Source organism: Aspergillus costaricaensis (assembly GCF_003184835.1).
Source record: "Aspergillus costaricaensis CBS 115574 unplaced genomic scaffold BO79scaffold_29, whole genome shotgun sequence".
Lineage (NCBI taxonomy): Eukaryota > Fungi > Ascomycota > Eurotiomycetes > Eurotiales > Aspergillaceae > Aspergillus > Aspergillus costaricensis.
In genome coordinates, this window is record NW_020291829.1 from 332,875 (window position 1) to 351,936 (window position 19,062).

Genomic DNA, 19,062 nt, shown 5'->3' on the forward strand with positions numbered 1-19,062 from the left:
CGAACATTTCCCGTTTGGGCCGAGCTTACAGGGATTATTGTTGTCCCGGCACTAACCCGATTCGGAGACCCGCTCTCGAAAATCCACAAGAGGCAAAAGTCGCGATTGGAAACGCGGGGGCGGGCTCGTGCTTGGGTTTTTTTCTTTTCTCTTGTAAATGGTTGATATCTGAACCCACTCGTTGAAGGTTGCCATGCTGTACTTGTAAGAATACTAAAAGTATGGTCGGTAATCCTGCGTCTGGCCCCCCCGGGGATGCCGGGCTCCCACTATCAGAAATGGAGCAAGTATCGCGGAATATAGAACTTTTGCCCGAGGAGACCCTCGTGCGCATTGGGAAAGGCCCGCTGGTGAAATTCACCAATTCTTGTGAAGATATTGAGTAAGAGTGTTTCCAAACATTTGCTTATCAAGTTGTCTGTTGTGTGCGCAAGTGGTTTTCAATATGAATCTATTCTGACTATTCCCAAAGGAAAGTGAGCCGAGTCTTCCAGTCGCTACTGAAGACATATTCTACGGCTTCTCTTTCTCATCCGCATACTACTGCTGCGTGTAATGCAATCAGTGCCTTTTTGGATGCTGCGCGGACCTCCACCTGTGAGGAAACGAGGCAGCTAGCCCGCTCTGATGAAACTTGGCTATCTGTATTCGAGGTCTTCATGACCCGGTACAAGGATGTCAAGCCCAAGCCGATGAAGCAGGTGCTGGAGTCGTTGGTTGCCCTGTTGGCCAAGACTCGTCAAGAGATTGACCGGTCCGCGCTCCGCCAGAAGATCGTTGAGGCTACGATCCCTAGCATCATCCTTGGCGAGCCTCGCGCTCGACTGAAGGCTTCTTTTGCCTCGTTAGAGATGCTGCTGCGCAAGAGTGCCATCACGCCGTTAGAGCTGGTCTCAGTGACGGACCAGTGGCTTGTAGATCACTATGAACAATGGACGGCGCTTTTCAAGGAGGACTGCAAAGCTCTGTCTATCGATTTCTCCCAGTATCTTCAGAAGGGTTCCGGAAGAGAGACGTACCAGATAGCAGCTCAGATTCTGGTCCTGGGAATGCTGGCTCGCGCTACCAAAGCGGAGCTTGCTGCCTCTTCAGGTGACACTTTGGCGGCATTCCTCCAGAGAGTGAAGGCTTCGCCTGATGCTCAGGACTTGAAGTCTGTTTGGGTGGCGCCCGTTCGTCATGTGTCGTTGCGCAACCTGGATAACCTGGAGTATATGTCCAACTATGTTCTCCAGCCGTCGTTCGCGACTGATCCGGCTGGCTTCAAGTCGTTCATTGAGCGGCTCCCCCTGAGCAGTCTTCTGGCTGGCGATATGAGCGATGCCCCGCTGGCGGAGTTCATGCTATTGTTTGCTTCGTTGCAAATCGCCAAGAAAATCGGGCTCATTCACGAAGATCGTAAGTAGCGCTGTATAGTGGGCCGAGCAATGGACTTACCTTCGCCAGATTATATCCCCAAGGCTGGGGCCAACGACGAAAATGTTCTTGTCTTGAAGAGCGAAACCATCGGCCAGTTCCTCTTCCATCGCGATATCACTATCAGAATCGCGACACTTTCCCTGCTGATCACTGCGCCCTCCACGACAAGGCCAGTGTCTTCAGCAACAATGAACGCTATTCTTAGCGGACTGCCGTCTATGCACACCGAGTCGGACTCTTATTCAAGAGGCGAGATCTTGAGTCTGATTCGCAAATTGATAATCCGACTTAAGGGAGGACTCTTGGAGGATCAGGACGGCCTGACTGAGCAGAAAGCCCCAGCGAACAAAAAGCAGCAGCCCAAGCTTGCTCGGAACGACACCACCACTCGGGCGTGTATGCAACAGTACGTGGATTTCTTGAAGGCGGACCTGCGCCCCACGGCTTCTTACCCACGCCACGTTTCCGCGCTGAAGACCTTGATACTCCTCCTTCAATCCGGTCTCGATTCTCGACTCAACCCATCGGATGGTGTTAAGACAAAGTGGCTCTGCAACGTGGAGGTGTTTGAGCCTACTCTGCTGAGACTGCTGGTTGATCTTCTGCTCGATCCATTCGAGGAGGTACGCGCTACTTCGCTTTACATTCTGAACCTCTTCCCACGGGAGGTATTATTCGACAACGACAAGCAAGCTGGCGTACCACAAATCATTGAGGGTCTCGCAAAGGCCGAACAACTGGCAAGCAACACCAGCAGAGCTGACTTTGCAGACACCGTTGCTCGTCTATACCATATCTTCTTCCGCGCAGCCGCCGTGGATGGTGCAAGTGACGCTGCACGCTGGTGGGAGAACAAGTCCATGGTTGTCGATACCCTTCTGAAGAAGTTGGAGCAAAAGCTCTCCCTTGCCGGCGGCCTGTTTAACTCTTCTATGCGTGACGCACCTTTGCATGGATATGTATCCGCTTTGAGGTAATTACAATGTTTCATTCGTCCGCCGCGGAGCTAACAGAAACTAGGTACATTGTTGCAACCCCCAATTTCTACTCGTTTGTTTCCAGCAAGGAATCTTCATATGAAAATTGGAAGGCTATTCATCTCAGGATCGTGCAAGTCTGCGACAAGATTTGGAACGAGGTTAAGCCTGTTCTTTGCATCGACTCGCCTGAAGGCCATACGGATGAGCCCATTGAGGAGCTTGGTGTCGGTCCTAAGGATATCTTGTCTTACTCATGGCGTGCTCTTCGCGAATCAAGGTGTGTTGCGTCTTGCGCTGGATTGGTTGTTCTTACTAATTGCGTAGTCTTCTCCTGCATGCCTCACTTTCCAACAAAACGTACGGCCCGCAAGGCGAGTCTGGGTTGACGGTCGAGCATTTTGAGAAAATCGGAACACTCAGCTTCATCCAACTTGCTGAACTCCGGCACAGAGGTGCCTTCTCCACTGTGTCTCAGACATTTGCTACTTGCTGTCAGCGGTGCGGCCAGTCAACCAGCGAAGAGATTTCCGCACTGCCTAGTCGGTGGTACCAGGTAAGGACTCCGTCTTGACAAAACGATCAAAGCTCACAATTGTACAGGAAGCGAAGAAAATCATCTTCGAGTCCGCCTCGAAGCTTACACGTCGCTCAGCTGGTCTCCCTGCTTTGATTGTCGGTATCCTTTCATCAAAGCCTGGCGGTCCGCTCTTCCAAACCGTCATCAATGAGCTGCATGAAATCTCTCATCTTCCCGCGGAACATGATAAGTCGAGACAAGACGTACCGTTACCACAGGTGCATGCAATGAACTGTCTGAAAGACATCTTCACCAACAACAAGCTTGGTCCCCACACGGAGCCTTTCATTATGCCTGCCTTGAGGCTCTCGGCTGAACGGCTGGGGTCGCCTATGTAAGTGCTATCTACGGCCGCGTCTTTCTGTATACTGACTATTATAGATGGGCCCTCCGTAACTCCGGATTGATGCTGTTCCGTGCTTTGTTGACGCGCATGTGCCGCACTGGTACTGGACTAGGATTCGGTGGAGCTTCAGGCTCAGAACCAGGTGCCAGGGTTTCCTTCCAGAAGTATCCTGGCCTCTTTGAACTCCTGCCGACCCTTCTCAGCCCGTCGGACCAGAGCAACGCTGATGACGGTGATAACGCTATGGTTACCGAGCGTGTTTTCCCGGCCTTGGAGCTCATCGCAGAGAAGGTCCCCAACGTCACCGGAGTTGATGACGATGTGCTTCGTGGACTTGTCAGAGAACAGTTCAAAAGTCCAGTGTGGGGTATCAGAGAACATGCAGCCCGAGTGTATGCTTCGTTGCTGAACCGTTCGGATGTCCTCACCAGCATCAAGGCGTTGTTGAATGATAAGAGAGACATGAAGACCCAAGACTATCTCCACGGAGAAGCCCTTTGCATCAAGTACTCTCTCAGGAGATATGCCTCCAGCTCTCTCTCTTTCTGGAACGGTACGCTCGTAACCCAGAGGCGATGTATTGTCCTTGCTAACTTTTCCCAGAGCACGTTGATGAGGTGTTGTCTACCCTGAAAGACGTCTTTGCAGCATCCTTCCCGTTTGCAGAGTCTCCGTTCGTGGCCAGTATTCTGTTGGAGGTTCTTGGCGATGTCGTTGAAAAGTGCATAGAATCAGGAGCGGAAGGTAAGTCAACTTCAAATTCGTGGATGACACGCGCTAACAGATGCAGGACAAATGGCTTCGACACTTAACTATCTCTCCGAAACTTATTCTTTCGCCGCCATCCGGGAATTCTTGTTCGATTCTTCGCATCCTTCTTGGAAGACTCTGAGCACCACACGCGCTCCCTCTCTTCTCCGTCGGGCCATCTCGTGGGTGACTGTCCTGCAGATGTTCATTACGAACAAACTGTCCGAAGTTGAGCCACTTCTTGGAGATATTTCGCGCTTCGACCCCAATGCTGGTCAATGGTTGTTGGAGCGCATCCAGGAGATCCTCGGCGAGCGAGTCCAGTACAGACGAGCTCTGATTGACCTCTACTATACCGTTATCCTTGGCGCCTATCCAGAGGAAGTCAAAGCGGTAGCGATCACATGCCTGGCATCTGCTCTGTCGTTTGTCCTCGACTTCCACAATGACACTGTCGCCCAAATCGACCTTTCATGGGAATCCTTGGAAAAGCACCTCAAGCACGCTTCTACCGAGCACATATGGAACAGGGACCGATCCGACGCCGAATTGGTTCTTGAGGGATGTCTTCTTGCCCTGAAAACGAGCTCGGGCAGCCAGAGCTCAGAACTTGACATCCTAGAATGGGCCACACGGCTCCAGTCCGCCATGCAAGAGGAGACAGTACGTTCAGCGCATTTCTACGTTATATCAAGCCCTGCTAACACCTCACAGGAATTCACTACGCGCTTGGCTGCCGTATCATCCGTCACGGCGTTCGCGCGCATCCTGCGCCCTGCTGGCAGCCCTCCTCGCACCGACAGTGTCTTGTTGGAGATCTACCTGGTTCTCTACGACATGCTCAATGACGACGACGAGGAACTGCGCGATCTTGCCGCATCCGCCGCCTCCTGGGTCCTGTCATGCTCCTCTGTCTCTCCAACAAAGGCAGTTGCGCTATCTCCTCTGAATGCAAGCGAGCTCCTTTCGAAGTTCATTGCCGAGAACTACGCCAGCTCACGCCTCCTCTGCCAGCGAACCATGGCATACATCGCCGACCAGGAGCCTAGACTTAGCAGCGCCACCCCTAAGTTCGTTTCCTTCCTCGGGCGTCTTTCTGAGCTCCGAAAGGAAAGCACCATTCTCTTTGAAGAAGAGAAGCAGAACCTCTTCATCGACGAGGTCCGCGAAGTAGACGTTTGGTCCGCGAGGTTGCGTCAGCTGAGCGAATCTTCCTACGATGAGGGCTCGCTCAACGCACTCTTCAACTGGGTGTCAAATGGACTGACCTCACTTGAGGAGATTCTTGCAAAGGAAACTGAAAAGGATGGGCTTCTGGGCTGGGCCTCGAAGCCTGAGACGTTCACTCTGGGCGTGCGGGTTTTCAGTGTTGCGGGTGCTGTGATCTCCCAGGATTCTGCGGCGTCGAGACTTTTGAGTCAGGAACAGGTTGCTTTGTTGAAGGGGAAGCTTCAGGCGCTGCTTGCTTCTGGCGAGGCGTCTTTGTTGCATGATGATTGGGTGTCACGGATACAGGCTGCCTTGGAATTGTCATGATCGATGAATTTGGATAGAGAAAAGTATAGAGATGAATTTACGTTACGTTACTAGATTTAGACGGTTTCTTCTTGGGGTGCAAACAATCACTACATAGTAGACAATACATTCACTGGCATGCGCATCGGGCAACCTTTTTACGCTCATCTGCCACTTACACCTCTGGATATCATCGCCGTATGTTGATGCGACGCGTCGTCTTCTCTTAGCTTTCATAGTTCGAGATTGACATGACCAGTGAAGGCATGAGTCCATCTCCCTACAAGCCACAACACTACTTACATAGCTGGTTAGCCTAACGAAACATGTCACCTAACGTTGTAATCGTGGTGGTCCTAGCCGCCATGGTCCTCTTCATCGCAGTCGTGGTCTGTCTCTGCACAATCTGGTGGCGACACAGCCTCCGCGCCGGCTACCACAACGACCGCTTCCAGCGATCTCGGACTGGCCAACGCGAAACGACCGTCAAGAAGACAGAGCTCGCAGAGCGAGGCGCTAAGAGAAAATGGCAAGAAGGCGGAAGAACGCCTGCTCAACCCAGCAGACAGAAGACTCCTGCACCTCCACGGCGACCACCACCTCCTCCAACTCCACCTCCGCCACCCCGACCTCTCCCACCCGCTCACGGTGGTAATTCAATCCGTCATGACAATCAGCCGTCGAGGCAGGAGTGGCCTTCTCTACCTCCAGCACGTAGCAACAAACCCCCAACGCCGGAGGAATGGGGCCCTGCACCTCCATCCCGTGGTAGCAAGCGCACTCCCAGTAAACATGGGACGCCTGCTGCTCCGACTCCGGCTGCTAAAGTACCGACTAAGCCCCCGTCGCAGGACGACTGGGAGGCTGTTCCTCAAGCTCAACCTCCTAGTAAGGCGGCTTCAGATAAGGAATGGGCACTACCGCCCGATCCGCCATTTGTTGCGTCTGGAGGTGCCAAGCGCGGTTCAAAGAAGAGCTGGCAAGCTGAGAGCAAGCCTGCTTCTAATAGAGGGGGCGCCTATGATACGCAAGGTTACCAGCAGGAGCAGCACAGAGGAGTGGATCCTAATGCGTTGACAGCGGCATTGCAGCAGGCGAATGAGGAGACACACGAGGAGCCTGCAGAACCAGAGGGTGGATGGTAGGGGGAGTGCTGTGGAATGAGTTGAATAACGTGGGAGTGGAGTGTAGTATTGATAGTTAGTTCTATTTAAGGCGACGGAGATGGTCGCTGCCGGCCGCCCGAGGCGGTGACGTTGATCCCCGCGAGAGAGCCGGCGATGCCTTCGGGATTCCCCAGCTCATTCCCTCCTCCTGTCCTCCCTGTTTCTGTCCCTTAGTCTCGTGAACTTAGCCTCTGCTTTCTAATCCTCCTGTCTGATTCATGATTTGATCTGTCACACCCACTCTCTCAGTATCTAGGCTGCTCCATCAGCCCCCCCGACGCCATGTGGAACGACGAGGATAACAACCCGTACGGCGCATTCGATAACGAGGCGCATCTCTCCGAGTCGCTGCATTCGGCCACCCTTTCTCCCAGTAAGCTGTCAAGCTCCATCTCCGACCATCAATTATCCAGCTGTATTTTCTAATTTCTGCAGCTCTCTATGACCGCGAATATACCCCTCCCTCTCCTTCCAGCCGATCATCCACCGACAATCCCCCGGACTTCCTCTCACAGCAACAGGACCTCAGTGACGAAGACGATGCTCCAGACTATGCTGCCCAACCTGCTGGCCATGGCTACCTTCGCAAGAGTGTATATGATAGTCGGATAGAGCAGATTCTTTACGAAAACCCGGAGATGCCGATCCTCATCACAGACGCTGGGAAGAACCACGAGGGCGGCGGCAGCTTCATCGTGTACACAATACGCACTGGAGTATGTCAGAATCAAGGTCGAAGCTGCATCAGCACTTGTGCTAATTGTTTCTAGGATCTTGAGGTCCGCAGACGGTATTCCGAGTTTGCGTCGCTGCGACAGACCCTTGTCAACCTTCATCCCACCCTCGTCATCCCGCCCATTCCCGAGAAACATACCATGGCCGATTATGCCGCCAAGCCCACCAAAGCTAAGGAAGACACCGCCATAATCGACCTCCGCAAACGCATGCTGGCTGTCTTTTTGAATCGTTGTCGCCGGATGAAGGAGGTTCGTGAGGATGGAGTTTGGTGGCGGTTTTTGGACCCCAACGTTAGCTGGGTAGGTGTATGATAGCTCGACTCTAGCTGTGGTATACTGATTTCATCCAGAGTGAGGTCCTACACTCCCATCCTGCATCGTCTGTGCCGAAGAATAATCTTAAGGCTCCTCCGCTTGACCCCGCCAATCCTACCCCCGCTCATGCCTGGCTCCCAGTCCCATCATCATCCGCGAAGCTCAAGTCTGCAGGAGGCGCCACGCCTGCTCCTGCGCCTGCTCCAGAAACACCTGGGCCTGATGTTCTCGGTCGCTTCCCACCAGAGTCACGGAAGCTGAGCGAAAAGGAGCTTGACCCATACTTTATCAACTTTGAGGCGTCTACACGTGAGTTGGAGCTACTTTTGCAAGGGAACATTGAAAAGGTCAATCGTCGCACGTTGGCCCACCTATCGTCCTTGTCAGCGGATTTGATGGAGCTGGGAGCACGGTATAACGGATTCTCCCTGTCGGAGCCATCGCCGACCGTCGCAGCAGCCATCGAACGGGTCGGCCAAGCCGCTGATACTTCCTACATTGAGACGGAGGAGCTGTCGTCGCAACTGAGTGCCAGCTTCGCGGAACCGATGAGGGAAAGCGCCCAGTTTGCCAGCGTTGTGCGCAGTGTTCTGCGCTATCGGGTCCTCAAGCGGGTGCAGGAAGAGATGACGCGAGACGAGCTGGCTAAGAAGAAGACGCTGCTCGACTCTTTGGAGCGCAGTGAAATGGAAGCGAAACGCATTGAGCAATACCTCAATCGGACTTCGCCTCCAGGTGGGGCCACGAGAACGCAGCGGTCTCTGTCCGCATCGTCGGCCGTCAGTGCGCCAGGAGGCTCCGAGGGCGAGGCCCGTCCAGCTGGTTCTGAAGACGGTGCATCAGTCGACTCGGAATTCCCTCCTACGCACGGCGATTCCATCAACTCCCATCCACCTCCGGCAGCACAGCGGCGTCCGGACTTTGGCGGTGCATCGCCGGCGCATCGCAAGACGTCGAGTGGGACGTTCGTGGCGAACAAGATCTTCGGTCGGATCAGCCACGCGGTGCACGGCTTTGTGGATGTTGATCCGGAGCGGACCCGCCGCGACCAGATCGGCAAGACGAAAGAGAGTTTGGTTCAGTTGGAGCAGGCTCTTGGGGTGTCCGAGAAGGATGTCAAGGATGCCAGTGCGGGAGTGTTGCAGGATCTGAAGCGGTTCCAGAAGGACAAGGAGATGGATCTCCGGCGGTACATGGTAAGTTCATACTGCTGTTTTCTCTGGGTATCAAGCTAACTGGATAGGTTGCATATGCACGATGCCATCTGGATTGGGCACGTAAGAACCTGGAGACGTGGACGGAGGCGAAAGATGAGGTGGACAAGATTGTAGTGAGGTAGAATATCTATCTATTGCCAAAGGGTATGGAGCGAGGGCGTTGGTTTGTGCTTAGCATGACTTCCAGCTGCCAATTGTGATGTCGGCTATGAGCTGGATAAGACATGCGTTGATCCCAGGACCCTGTATGCTATTGATGCGTATAATGATGTTCGGCTACTTGAACTGCCATGATCCATATGCCATAATCCTAGCGAAAATAATCGTAGCTACCGAACTAGTCAATGTAGATGTGTAACTACCAAGCAATGGTGATCCTCGCACCTCACTTTAGCTGAGACGGCATCACATGCCGTCCCGCTGATTGGCCCGTTGTCTTATTGGGGCCGGATCGACGATCATCGCCGAACGGCTCGGGCCAATTCTTCCTGATATTTATTGAACTCCCTTCCCCCGTCCTTCTCGCTAGCGCTGACTGCTTTGTTATGCAGCTGGCTTTACAGTGTTCCTAGCATCAGATATGTGAGTTGCTCCCCGGAACAGCACAAGAGTGGTACTAATTGGATATGTAGATGAGAAACATCAGGAAGGGGTTCGCCAAGACCTACCATCATCTATTCATGATATTCGGCCACGAATAACTGAAGTGTCGAGTGTCACTTGCCAGGATACAGGGTGCCGCCATACCCCTCTTTTCAATCTATATCCTGAACATCGCATCATCGCTATCCCGAATTGCAACATACTCACCAGTTGGCATTTCCACATGGACTGAGCATCCATATATCAATCCCGCCACCAAAGAAACAAGCAAGCAAGCAATGAACCACCATCCCATCACCACACAATGACCCCCAACTGGTCCCAACTATGGACCTTCATCACCAACCCTAAAGACACCACCAGCACTAACTCCATCTCCCCATCCCCATCCACCCTCCGTCGCATCATCAAATCCCTCTCCCTCCTGACCTTCTTCTCCATCCTCCTCTACGCCCTCTACATCCACTTCCAACCCTCCACCATCCCCCAACCCCCCGAAATCCCAGAATCCCCAGACCTCCCCCCTCCCTCCCCCGAAGATACATACAAGTCCATCTACGGCTACCCCCCAACCAACCCCACCATCCCACCCCTCCACATCCACGACCCCAGCATCCTCTACGACCTCCCCACAAACACCTACTACGCCTACGGCTCCGGCCCTCACATCCCCATCCACTCCGCCCCGACCCTCCAAGGCCCATGGACCAAAGCCGGCACCGTCCTCGACGCAGATAGCATCCTACCCAAAGGTGATCGCAAAGCTCCCTGGGCACCGACCGCCCTCCTTCACGACGGCACATTCTACGTCTTCTACGCGACGAGCCATAGCGGCTGTCGCGATAGCGCCATCGGCGTAGCCACCTCATCCACCCCGGGCCCTGGGAACTGGGTCGATCACGGCGCGATAGCTATCTCCGGCCGTGGGGAACGGGGGAAGGAGTTTCCCTTCGATAGGGCGAATGCGATTGATGTAAGCGTTGTTGTGGATTATACTGACACCACCCAACCTCAGCTCTCCGAAGGAGAGCCATCTCTCAAAGAAGGCGGTGAAAACAAACCGAAAGGAAAAGGATACATGACCTTCGGCAGTTTCTGGACAGGGATATGGCAAGTCCCGCTGAAGCCTAACCTGCTTCATATGGATAAGCAGGGCGACGAAGAAGAAAGGGTTAAACATCTAGCCCATGAACCAGCAGCCATCCACCCACCCACCAAAAAAGCCGATGGATTATGTGGCGATACAACGGGTATGCATCCCGTCGAAGGGGCGTTTATATCCTACCATGAGCCATGGTGGTATCTGTGGTTTAGTTGGGGGAAGTGTTGCCATTTCGATCCGGAGAAGTTGCCCAAGGCTGGGATGGAGTATGTTTCTTTCCCCTCCCCTTCCCCTTCCCCGCCCCTGTTATTTGCCATTGTTTGAGGGACTAGAAAAGGAGTTATATACTGATCATGATGATGGTATGAATGGAACAGATACAGCATCCGCGTCGGACGCTCATCTTCCCCTCAGGGACCATTCGTGGATAAACAAGGAAGAGATCTCGTGGATGGTGGAGGGGAGATTGTGTATGGCTCGAATGGGGATGTTTATGCGCCTGGAGGACAGGGCGTGTTGAGTGGGGAGGTGGAGGGGGATGTGCTTTATTATCATTATTGTGAGTATACCTTATTCTTTTTTGATGGGGAGGTATGGTGCTAACTTTGCTGTGGTAGTGAATAAATCTGTGGGATATGAGTTCAAGGTATGTTTCATCTATTCATTTTTTCCGAGATGGTGGTTTGATGTGGGCTAATGGTGTGTGGTTTAGGAAGCACGGCTGGGATATAATTATTTGACGTATGTGGATGGGTGGCCGGTTCCACTGTGAGTGAGTACTTATTGGAGTGGGAACTATTCAGACTCTTGTATAGACTCAGTTAGAGTATATAGAACATAATGTATGTAATATTCATGAAGTATTATAATCACAAACATTGAATACCCCTGTCCATAATACAAGGAACAAGCAGACGGAAAAGGAAAATACTCTACACTATTCTAACAACAGGAATAACTCCTCTATCCCACGGACCCGACAGAGCAAGAGACCATAAACTCCATCCATCTACAACAAACCACCCTCCTCACTCCTCACTCCAAATGCAACCCCTGCACCCCCCTCCCCACCACCGAAACTCCACCAACACCATCACCATGCCCATGTCCACGCACATATGACCCACCCCCAGACAACGGAATATATCCATCATCGCCATACACCAGACTCGGACCTATATCCAGCAAACTAATCTCACTCTCACTAAGAGAGAGATCCCGACTGCGAGGACCAAGAGGCATGGTTTTGTCTCCAGCTGTGATTCCATCTGCTTCTGTGCTTTTGCTTCCGTTCATATTTGTGTTTGTAGCTGCAGATGTAGTTGCATCTGAGATATCAATCTGGTCTAGGAAGTGGACGTGTGCCGTCGTGGACTTGGCCTTCGATCTCGAATTCGATTTCAATCTGGCAGTGATGGCTGTAGTGCTTGATTTCGGGGTGGATTCACCTCCCGAAGGAATAGTATAGTTCGAGTGAGATTGATTCCTGGGCAGATACGAAGTGTATCTCTGCATCCGAGTAGGAGTCGAAGCCGACGACGACAATGACAACGGATGAGAATGTGAATGTGAATGCGAATCTGCATGCATCCCCGAGAATAATCCCACCTCTGCGTGCGATGATCGCATACTACCTTCACCCTCATCCTCCTCATCATCCATCGAAGCAGAGCACGGATGAAGAGACGAGAAATCCATCAGGGGTTTTCTTCTCGCGTTCGTGGTGTGGGATGATGCGGATCCGTTGGGGGTATTCTTGGTTTTTTGTGCTTTTGGGGATGAAGTCATTGGTGAATGCATTTTGGTTTGGTTTGAGATTGTGGTGGGTTGGGTTGGGTTTAGTTTTGTATTAATTGGTTGAGGTTGAGGTTGAGGTTGAGGTGAGAAGAGGGAGGTAGATAGGTTGGATGTGAGGGAAGAGATGATGGGTGTTGAAGAAGCTAGTCTGATTGATGACTGTGTGTGTGTGTGTATGTATGTGTGCTGGAGGATTGAGTTGACAGAACAGTAGAAAGGTAAGGTAAGCAGGAAGAAAGTCTAAGTAGAGCAGATAGATTGACAGATGGAGATGAGTGAGAGAACGGATTAGGCAGGCGAGGCTGTCAGTAGTAATAACTACTAATACTTTACTGTGATTGACCTCACTTCTGTTCCCTAGTTTGTCAAGATTGCATCCGATGACAAGACCTTTAATGACCAAGTATACGAACAACATGAAAGACCACATAACTTAAATTCTATGGCCTGGCTGGTATGAAAGTAGTAGTATATATTTAGCAGTAGCCTCGCATCTGCAGCATCGCATGACAGCGGCCACATGCGTGTGACTCGCCATGACCTCCCACGTGGTTCATCCATACACACTCATCATCCCCATATCATCCCTCTGCAAAACATCATCTCACTCAACACACCTTTTTTGCTTAAAACATCTCCAGCTGCTCCGAAAATACATGTAATGCAGGACGGCACCCGCCATCCGATCCCGTAAAAATGCATGCAACCATCCACGGCCCTCTCTATTCCCGGGCTGCGTAGAAAACAAAACACCATGGCTATTATAAGGGTCGTCGACTTCATTCCTCGAAATCATCATCCACTCTGCGAAAGATCATTATCGCCATCCCCGGTGGGGCGATCTAAACACCTGTAATCATTCGTTGCACATTTCCAAAAGACAGTAAGAGAGATTGGGAGAATCATCCCCCTGTCTACGGCAGTGTCTGGTCCTCATCATGCACTTGGAGTTCTACCACCGGCAACTCATCCTCCTCATCATCGTCGCCGTCCGCTGCGAATGCCGAAATGTCCGGGAATGACGTCTCCTCCATCGGGGTACCTGGATAGGCGGCCCCGCGTGGACTGTCCATCAAAGAGGCCATCCGAAGGTCCGGGTCGCTGACGTCTCCGTCGTCTACCGCCCGGTTGCTCGCGTCATCGTCGAGTAGATCCTCGTCGTCAGTTGGAACTGTGGTCATCTGTGAAGGGCCGTGAGCATCTGTGGCGCGACTGAACGACCACGAGGGTGTGTCGTCCTGAGGGCGGAACGGGCTGGGCTGCGTGCCCCCGCCAATCTCCTCATCTTCGAAATTCATACCTTCCGATTGCATCGCGCGATCTAGGCTCTGCTCGCCAAATGACGGGACGTTGGTGTAGCCCGGCGGCCAGTCATCATCCCCGCTCTTCGTTTGGGTTCCAGTTGGCAAACCACCATCTCCCGATTGGTGAGCTGCTCCGACTCCGGTTAAGGCGCTCGACGACCCATTGCGGGAGGAGCCGCCGAGACGCCGGCCTTCCCCCGACGGCGACTGTCCGCGAGACTCGGACTGCGAGTCCACGTCGCTGTTCGGCCGTGTCGACGCTTCCGTGATCTCCTCCAGCACCTTGCCGCCCAGTGGCCGGTCGGATCGGCGCCGGTAGAACAGCAGATACGCCGATGAGGTGACCACACTTTGCGGATCAATTGGTCGCGAGACGGAAGAATCTAGTCCAGTCAGTAATTGTCCGATATTCTGCGTTTCAGGTTATCTTACCATTGTACTCGTTCCACTGTCCGGTGAAGAAGTTCTTGGCGTACGCTGTGTAGTGTCCGCCACCAAGGCCTCCATAGTGGTTGTCGACAGCGAAGAGGTCGTAGATCTGACTCTTGCCCTCTTCAGGCGACTCAACTCTGCCGGTCATATCGAGTCCTTCCACAGGGAAGTCGACCAGGACATCCAGCTTGTCGCGGAATCCGCGGCTGGCGCTGAACCTCTTGAGGTGCATGACCAGAATGTCCGGGGTCTTCCACAATTCGAACTTCTTGCTGGCCCGACGGTGCTCCTTGCAGCGGGGGCAGTACCAAGCATCGTTCTCGGAAAGGACCTCCTCCTTGTTGAACTCATCCAGACACTCGTAGAGCGTCACGCCCCGCTTCTTCCGGTTCTGACGCAGAGTACGGCGCTTGCTCAGCTCCGGGTCAGGCACACGTTCGACGTCCGTCCATGTCGGCGCACCACGAAGGGAGTTCTTGTCTCGACTGCTTCCGGCGAAGAGAGCGTCGTGAGCTTGCTCAGTCCAGTCCACGACGATACCCTCACCGGGGCGGATCATCGGCCGGTCCTGAGCCTTGGGCTTGGGAGCCGATTCACCACTGGCGCTGTCGGAGCTCTTATCTCCGGACTCGTCATCCTTCTGCTCCGTTCCATTTGTGCTGTCCACAGACTGTCCATCGCTTAGTAGTGATTCGCTTTGAAAAGAGAGGAAACTGCTCACCTGTTTCTGTTTCTTCACCGGTGTCTTTATTCTGAACGACATCTTGGGGTACTCCTTGTGGTCATCCACGGTGGACCATCCAGTGGGAACAACCTCGCTGCTCGACTTGATGATCTTCATCTCAAAAAGACCGCGCACATTCGGGGGAATAGCGTTTTCGGAGCGGGCTGGAGCATCGCTTGAACTGTCATCTGCGTCACGCATCGAGACATCGACCATGCCGTCCTCGCCGTCCACGGACGCGGTCTTGATCTTCGAGTCAGCCGACTCCGCATCATCCTCGTTCATTATAACGGTATCTGAGTCTTCATGGCTGACCTCTGTCGTGTTCTCCTCATTCAGGAAGTCACGGGTGGTCATCGAGGCGACCTGCGACAGGACTTTGCGGAAGATCGTATCATAGTCCCCAAACTCCTCCCGGTTGATGACCACATACGACGGAACTCCGAAGAGCGACCGCTGCGCATTCTTAGGGTTGTTTCCCCGTTTCTTCTCGACTCGATTGAAGATGGGGACGAGCAAGCGGTCAGAGCGAGGCGAGTCCAGACTGGGGATCTCCTCATGATCCGAGCGGCTGAAGGAGAAGTAGCTCTTCTGGGGCTTGTCGGGGTTGTAGTTCGTAGGTACCGACTCGACCTCGTAGATACCAATGTCGTCGTTGCCGCTGATCTGGCACTCAGCAATCGAGCTCGTGTTGTCGAACATCTTGTAGAACTTGTTCTTGTAGATCTCAGCCATCACGAGGCGCTCAGGGTCGGTTCCCATTTTCTTTGCGACCTGCTCCTTCAGCGCCTTGACACTGGCGTTCTTGTCGATTTCGACATCGACAAGGACCGGCTTCTTGTTCAAGGGGAAGTAGAAAATCTCCTTGCCCCAGAGGTTCTCGATTGGAAGCTGAAGGGTCAGGTTGTTGAAAGGGTCGAAAATGATGCTGACCTTGTCGCAAGCAGGGCAGACCAGCGTCGACTTGTACATACCAGCAAAGAGGTCGGTAATGACGGAATCGTTGCGGGCTTTGTAGATGTCCCAGCACTTGTCCGCAAACTCCGCGAGAGCCTCCTTGTTATGCACCATCTCGTCCGTCGAGTCCGGCTTTTCAATGTAGGGCTTCTTCATGATACGGTTGAGATCCTCCTGGAGACCGTCCAGAAGGAACAGAAGGAATTCCTGGGAATCCTGCTGTCCGTAACCGGAAAAGGCCGGTCCATAACGGCCGATGGTGTGCTTCAGTTGACGGGGCGCAAACGAAGATTGACCTGCCTCATCGTACATCTGACGCAACATGTTCGCATATGCTTTAGCGACATCACCGTTGTGAGCCAAAGGATTGCTGGGGTTGAGATCCTTCTTGTAAACGTCATCTAGATGGATAGTTAGCAGGGTAAACTTTCAAACTTCGGGAGTCTACGCACTTAAGAAATAGTAGGTCAATTCCTCCACGCTGCGAACGCACTGCAGGGCCGAGTTCATGTAACAGGTGTTCCCAAGGTTGCTCAGACCAGTGCAGCCGCGGGGTTTCCCGTCCTTGCGTCGTCCCCTGATGGGCTCTGAAACCGGGGATGATCGCCCGCTGGTAGCAGGACTCTTGGTCTTCACCTTTGCAGGAGCTCCGTTCTTCAGGTTACCGGATGGCACCCCCAGACGGTTGAGTGTCTGCTTGGAGGCTTCCGACACCCAGTCTCCGCTGGTTCCAGGGAGCTTCTCCTCCAACACGATGATTTCGCTGCTGTTGAGACCCGCAACGCCCAGAGTCATTTTACCATTGTAGTTGGGATTGTTCGTCTGGTCCTTCGGCTCATCGAGTACCTCACGCTGCGACCCCTCAGACAGGGAAAGGAATGTGTTCAGGTCGAGAACGAGGTTGCTTCCAGCGTTGGCGATGAGGGAGGCGGACGGGGCTGGAGAAGCACTGCGGGATGCGGCTGGGGTGGCTGCTGCGGATGCCGTGGCACTACCGAGACCACCCAGAATCCTCCAAACGCGAACCTTTGTCGACATGTCGATGTGAGCAAGTTCTTTGGCGTTCTTCAGCCACTTCTGGAAGTTGGTGTGGCGACTGGCCAGGGTTCTCACTGGAGCCATCGTCTTCTCCTTCATCGTCTTGATGGAAGTGCCGGCAGACGGGTTCGTGAGCTTCAAGATCGTGAAGATCGGAGGGTTGATTTCGTATTGCAGGTTCTCCTGGTCGCCTACGGCGGCGGTGTTGTGAACGTAACGGACGATGGCCGGGGACTGTTCTGCCAAACCATACCACTGCATGATCAGGTCCCAGCCTCCTTGAGGGATGATCTCAAAATCTTCGCCGAGCTCCAAGCCAGGCCTCAAAGGAACAAAGGGTTCGCCCTCCTCGTCCTTGAAGCCCGTGTTGGCCGGGTCAGTGACCAGGACAATATCCGAGTTATCGACGGGACCGATGTCTCCCTCCATCGCCGTCTTGTCTGCCTTGTCTGCATGCGTAGCACTCCGCGAGTACACTCGCTTCAGCCACGAATTGGACACCACATATCCCTTTTGTTTTTCCTTCATGGGCTGCATCATAAACTGGGTCACCTGTGCGACCTGGTCATCGTAAGAGGGTCGATCAGCTGACGCAACGCCGGCCTCTGCTTTAGAATGGGCCCGGGTCTCTGTGGGGGCGGTATAGGTGGACATGCTGGAAGGAGTGGGATACACACTGTCCGACGCCGAGTTGGTTACGTTGTCGTCGCCCGACGTGGTGGTTTCCATCGAATCCGGGTGGTCGGAACGGGTCTGGCTGTCGTCCTTTTCTGTCGGAACCATGTCCATCTCCACATCGTTCACCTCATTCTCCGAAGCGGAGGTTTCGCGAGCATCGGCCCCGGCAAGCGGGAGGGTCGAGTCTCCCTTGTCGTCAGAGCCGGACATATCGGTCGCAGGGTCACTGTGGAGGGTCAGGCCAGCGCAGGCGGCGGCGGGATAGTCGAGGACACTTCCAGCGGAGTCCGGGGTAGGGGAACGAGCGGTGGAGTGGGATTTAGAGGCGAGGACTTCGTCCTGCAGGTGAGCGGGAATGTAGCGGGGAGGCGGTGAGGCCGAGGAGCTCTGAGTGCTGCGATGCGATCGGGAAGGAGAGGAAGGGTGACGGGAGGAGCGCGAAGAGGGCGAGGCCTTGTCGGAGGAGGAATGACCGTGACGTCTTCCGGCCTGCGAGGCGAACGACAAACCCGGAAGCGATCCTGGTCTGCGAGGCTCTGCTACTTTACGGCGCTTTGTGGAAGACGTCGTGACGGTGAGCTGCGCACGTTTCGTGGCAGCTCGAGGTAGCACGGTGGATGAGTTGGAAACTGAGCTCGACACTGGATTGGTGTTGGTCAGACCGGGGTGATGGTGGTGGTGGTGGTGGTGGTGAGTGGAGGAAGAGGATGGGAGGATGTGGAGGGAAGAACCTAGAAAAGCAGCGATGCAAAAGGAACGAAAACGTTTAGTCAGTCCGTTCAGTCCAGTAGAGTAACTAACTGGACGAAGAAGTAGTAAAAATTTTAGTGCAAGGAGGGGAGTTTTCGGATTTAATTAAATTGAATTGGGATTGGGTTGGAAAAGAACTTCCGCTTTGGCCAGATTCTTTGCCGGCGGGAAAGCAAGTGTTCAATTCTCTCTTTCTCCTTCTCCCTCTTGTCCAACTGGACTGACTGACTATCCTGTCTGTTCGCGATTTTTTTTTCAACCAGGGATTTTACCCGGGCGCGCGTTGACAGGTTGGTCAGGTTTCGGGATTGGTGGGGTTGAGAAGTGGGTTTGGGAAAAAAAAAAGAAACTTAAGGATGGATGGAGAATAGGGAGAGAATGGAGCAACCATAAAAAAATAAAAAAAAGGAACTCAAAACTTGACAGACAAGCAACTAAACGCGAAGCAAAACAACTTACTTTTTTCTGTGGGTGATGCTAACAAGATTTGGGGAGAATCGATGCGGATCGGCATCTGCTCTGGGCTGGGCGGCGTGGCTGTTTCTGGAGGCCAGGAACCTGGCGCCAACCCTGCCTTTTTCTTCTCATCACTTGCCTCCCCTGCTGGCTGGGGTGCGATCCACTTCGATAACACATTCCCCATGTTCACGATTCA

At 53.4% G+C, this 19,062-nt stretch overlaps 6 protein-coding genes across 6 annotated transcripts; 4 read left to right on the forward strand and 2 right to left on the reverse strand.

Moving 5' to 3' along the window:
• The first annotated feature begins 186 nt into the window (after window positions 1-186).
• Window positions 187-5,650, forward strand: BO79DRAFT_200444 (THADA/TRM732 family protein). Its single transcript, XM_025681491.1, has 10 exons — window positions 187-382; window positions 473-1,398; window positions 1,447-2,392; window positions 2,440-2,676; window positions 2,724-2,952; window positions 3,000-3,310; window positions 3,358-3,875; window positions 3,926-4,066; window positions 4,113-4,735; window positions 4,787-5,650. The coding sequence occupies exons 1-10, from the start codon at window positions 222-224 to the stop codon at window positions 5,606-5,608; spliced, it is 4,914 nt and encodes a 1,637-aa protein (XP_025536681.1). The 5' UTR covers window positions 187-221; the 3' UTR covers window positions 5,609-5,650.
• Window positions 5,651-5,798: 148 nt separating this feature from the next.
• On the forward strand, window positions 5,799-6,752 carry BO79DRAFT_210681 (uncharacterized protein). The gene has a single exon (XM_025682859.1). It carries the CDS (start codon window positions 5,953-5,955, stop codon window positions 6,730-6,732), a length of 780 nt encoding a protein of 259 aa, XP_025536682.1. The 5' UTR covers window positions 5,799-5,952; the 3' UTR covers window positions 6,733-6,752.
• A 154-nt stretch (window positions 6,753-6,906) lies between these two features.
• On the forward strand, window positions 6,907-9,299 carry BO79DRAFT_247331 (PX and BAR domain-containing protein). The gene is made up of 5 exons (XM_025685637.1): window positions 6,907-7,126; window positions 7,189-7,469; window positions 7,524-7,790; window positions 7,841-9,001; window positions 9,049-9,299. The coding sequence occupies exons 1-5, from the start codon at window positions 7,036-7,038 to the stop codon at window positions 9,142-9,144; spliced, it is 1,896 nt and encodes a 631-aa protein (XP_025536683.1). The 5' UTR covers window positions 6,907-7,035; the 3' UTR covers window positions 9,145-9,299.
• A 630-nt stretch (window positions 9,300-9,929) lies between these two features.
• On the forward strand, window positions 9,930-11,499 carry BO79DRAFT_200453 (arabinan endo-1,5-alpha-L-arabinosidase; the record flags this gene model as incomplete). Its single annotated transcript, XM_025681492.1, has 4 exons — window positions 9,930-10,993; window positions 11,105-11,286; window positions 11,345-11,373; window positions 11,440-11,499. The coding sequence occupies 4 exons, from the start codon at window positions 9,930-9,932 to the stop codon at window positions 11,497-11,499; spliced, it is 1,335 nt and encodes a 444-aa protein (XP_025536684.1).
• Window positions 11,500-11,762: 263 nt separating this feature from the next.
• BO79DRAFT_289622 (uncharacterized protein) lies at window positions 11,763-12,911 on the reverse strand (the record flags this gene model as incomplete). Its single annotated transcript, XM_025688801.1, has 1 exon — window positions 11,763-12,911. Exon 1 carries the CDS (start codon window positions 12,525-12,527, stop codon window positions 11,763-11,765), a length of 765 nt encoding a protein of 254 aa, XP_025536685.1. The 5' UTR covers window positions 12,528-12,911.
• Window positions 12,912-13,438: 527 nt separating this feature from the next.
• On the reverse strand, window positions 13,439-19,050 carry BO79DRAFT_155027 (putative ubiquitin-specific protease UBP12; the record flags this gene model as incomplete). Its single annotated transcript, XM_025678767.1, has 5 exons — window positions 13,439-14,211; window positions 14,261-14,930; window positions 14,982-16,342; window positions 16,394-18,388; window positions 18,867-19,050. The coding sequence occupies 5 exons, from the start codon at window positions 19,048-19,050 to the stop codon at window positions 13,439-13,441; spliced, it is 4,983 nt and encodes a 1,660-aa protein (XP_025536686.1).
• Between the last annotated feature and the right edge of the window lie 12 nt (window positions 19,051-19,062).

Bases quoted from the DNA above. Each gene is read 5' to 3' on its own strand.
- BO79DRAFT_200444 (XM_025681491.1), top strand. From the start codon at position 222: ATGGTCGGTAATCCTGCGTCTGGCCCCCCCGGGGATGCCGGGCTCCCA. The intron at 3,876-3,925 runs GTACGCTCGTAA...AACTTTTCCCAG, and splicing joins CTCTCTCTCTTTCTGGAACG to AGCACGTTGATGAGGTGTTG. The intron at 4,067-4,112 runs GTAAGTCAACTT...TAACAGATGCAG, and splicing joins CATAGAATCAGGAGCGGAAG to GACAAATGGCTTCGACACTT.
- BO79DRAFT_210681 (XM_025682859.1), top strand. From the start codon at position 5,953: ATGGTCCTCTTCATCGCAGTCGTGGTCTGTCTCTGCACAATCTGGTGG.
- BO79DRAFT_247331 (XM_025685637.1), top strand. From the start codon at position 7,036: ATGTGGAACGACGAGGATAACAACCCGTACGGCGCATTCGATAACGAG. The intron at 7,127-7,188 runs GTAAGCTGTCAA...TAATTTCTGCAG, and splicing joins TTCGGCCACCCTTTCTCCCA to CTCTCTATGACCGCGAATAT. The intron at 7,791-7,840 runs GTAGGTGTATGA...GATTTCATCCAG, and splicing joins TGGACCCCAACGTTAGCTGG to AGTGAGGTCCTACACTCCCA.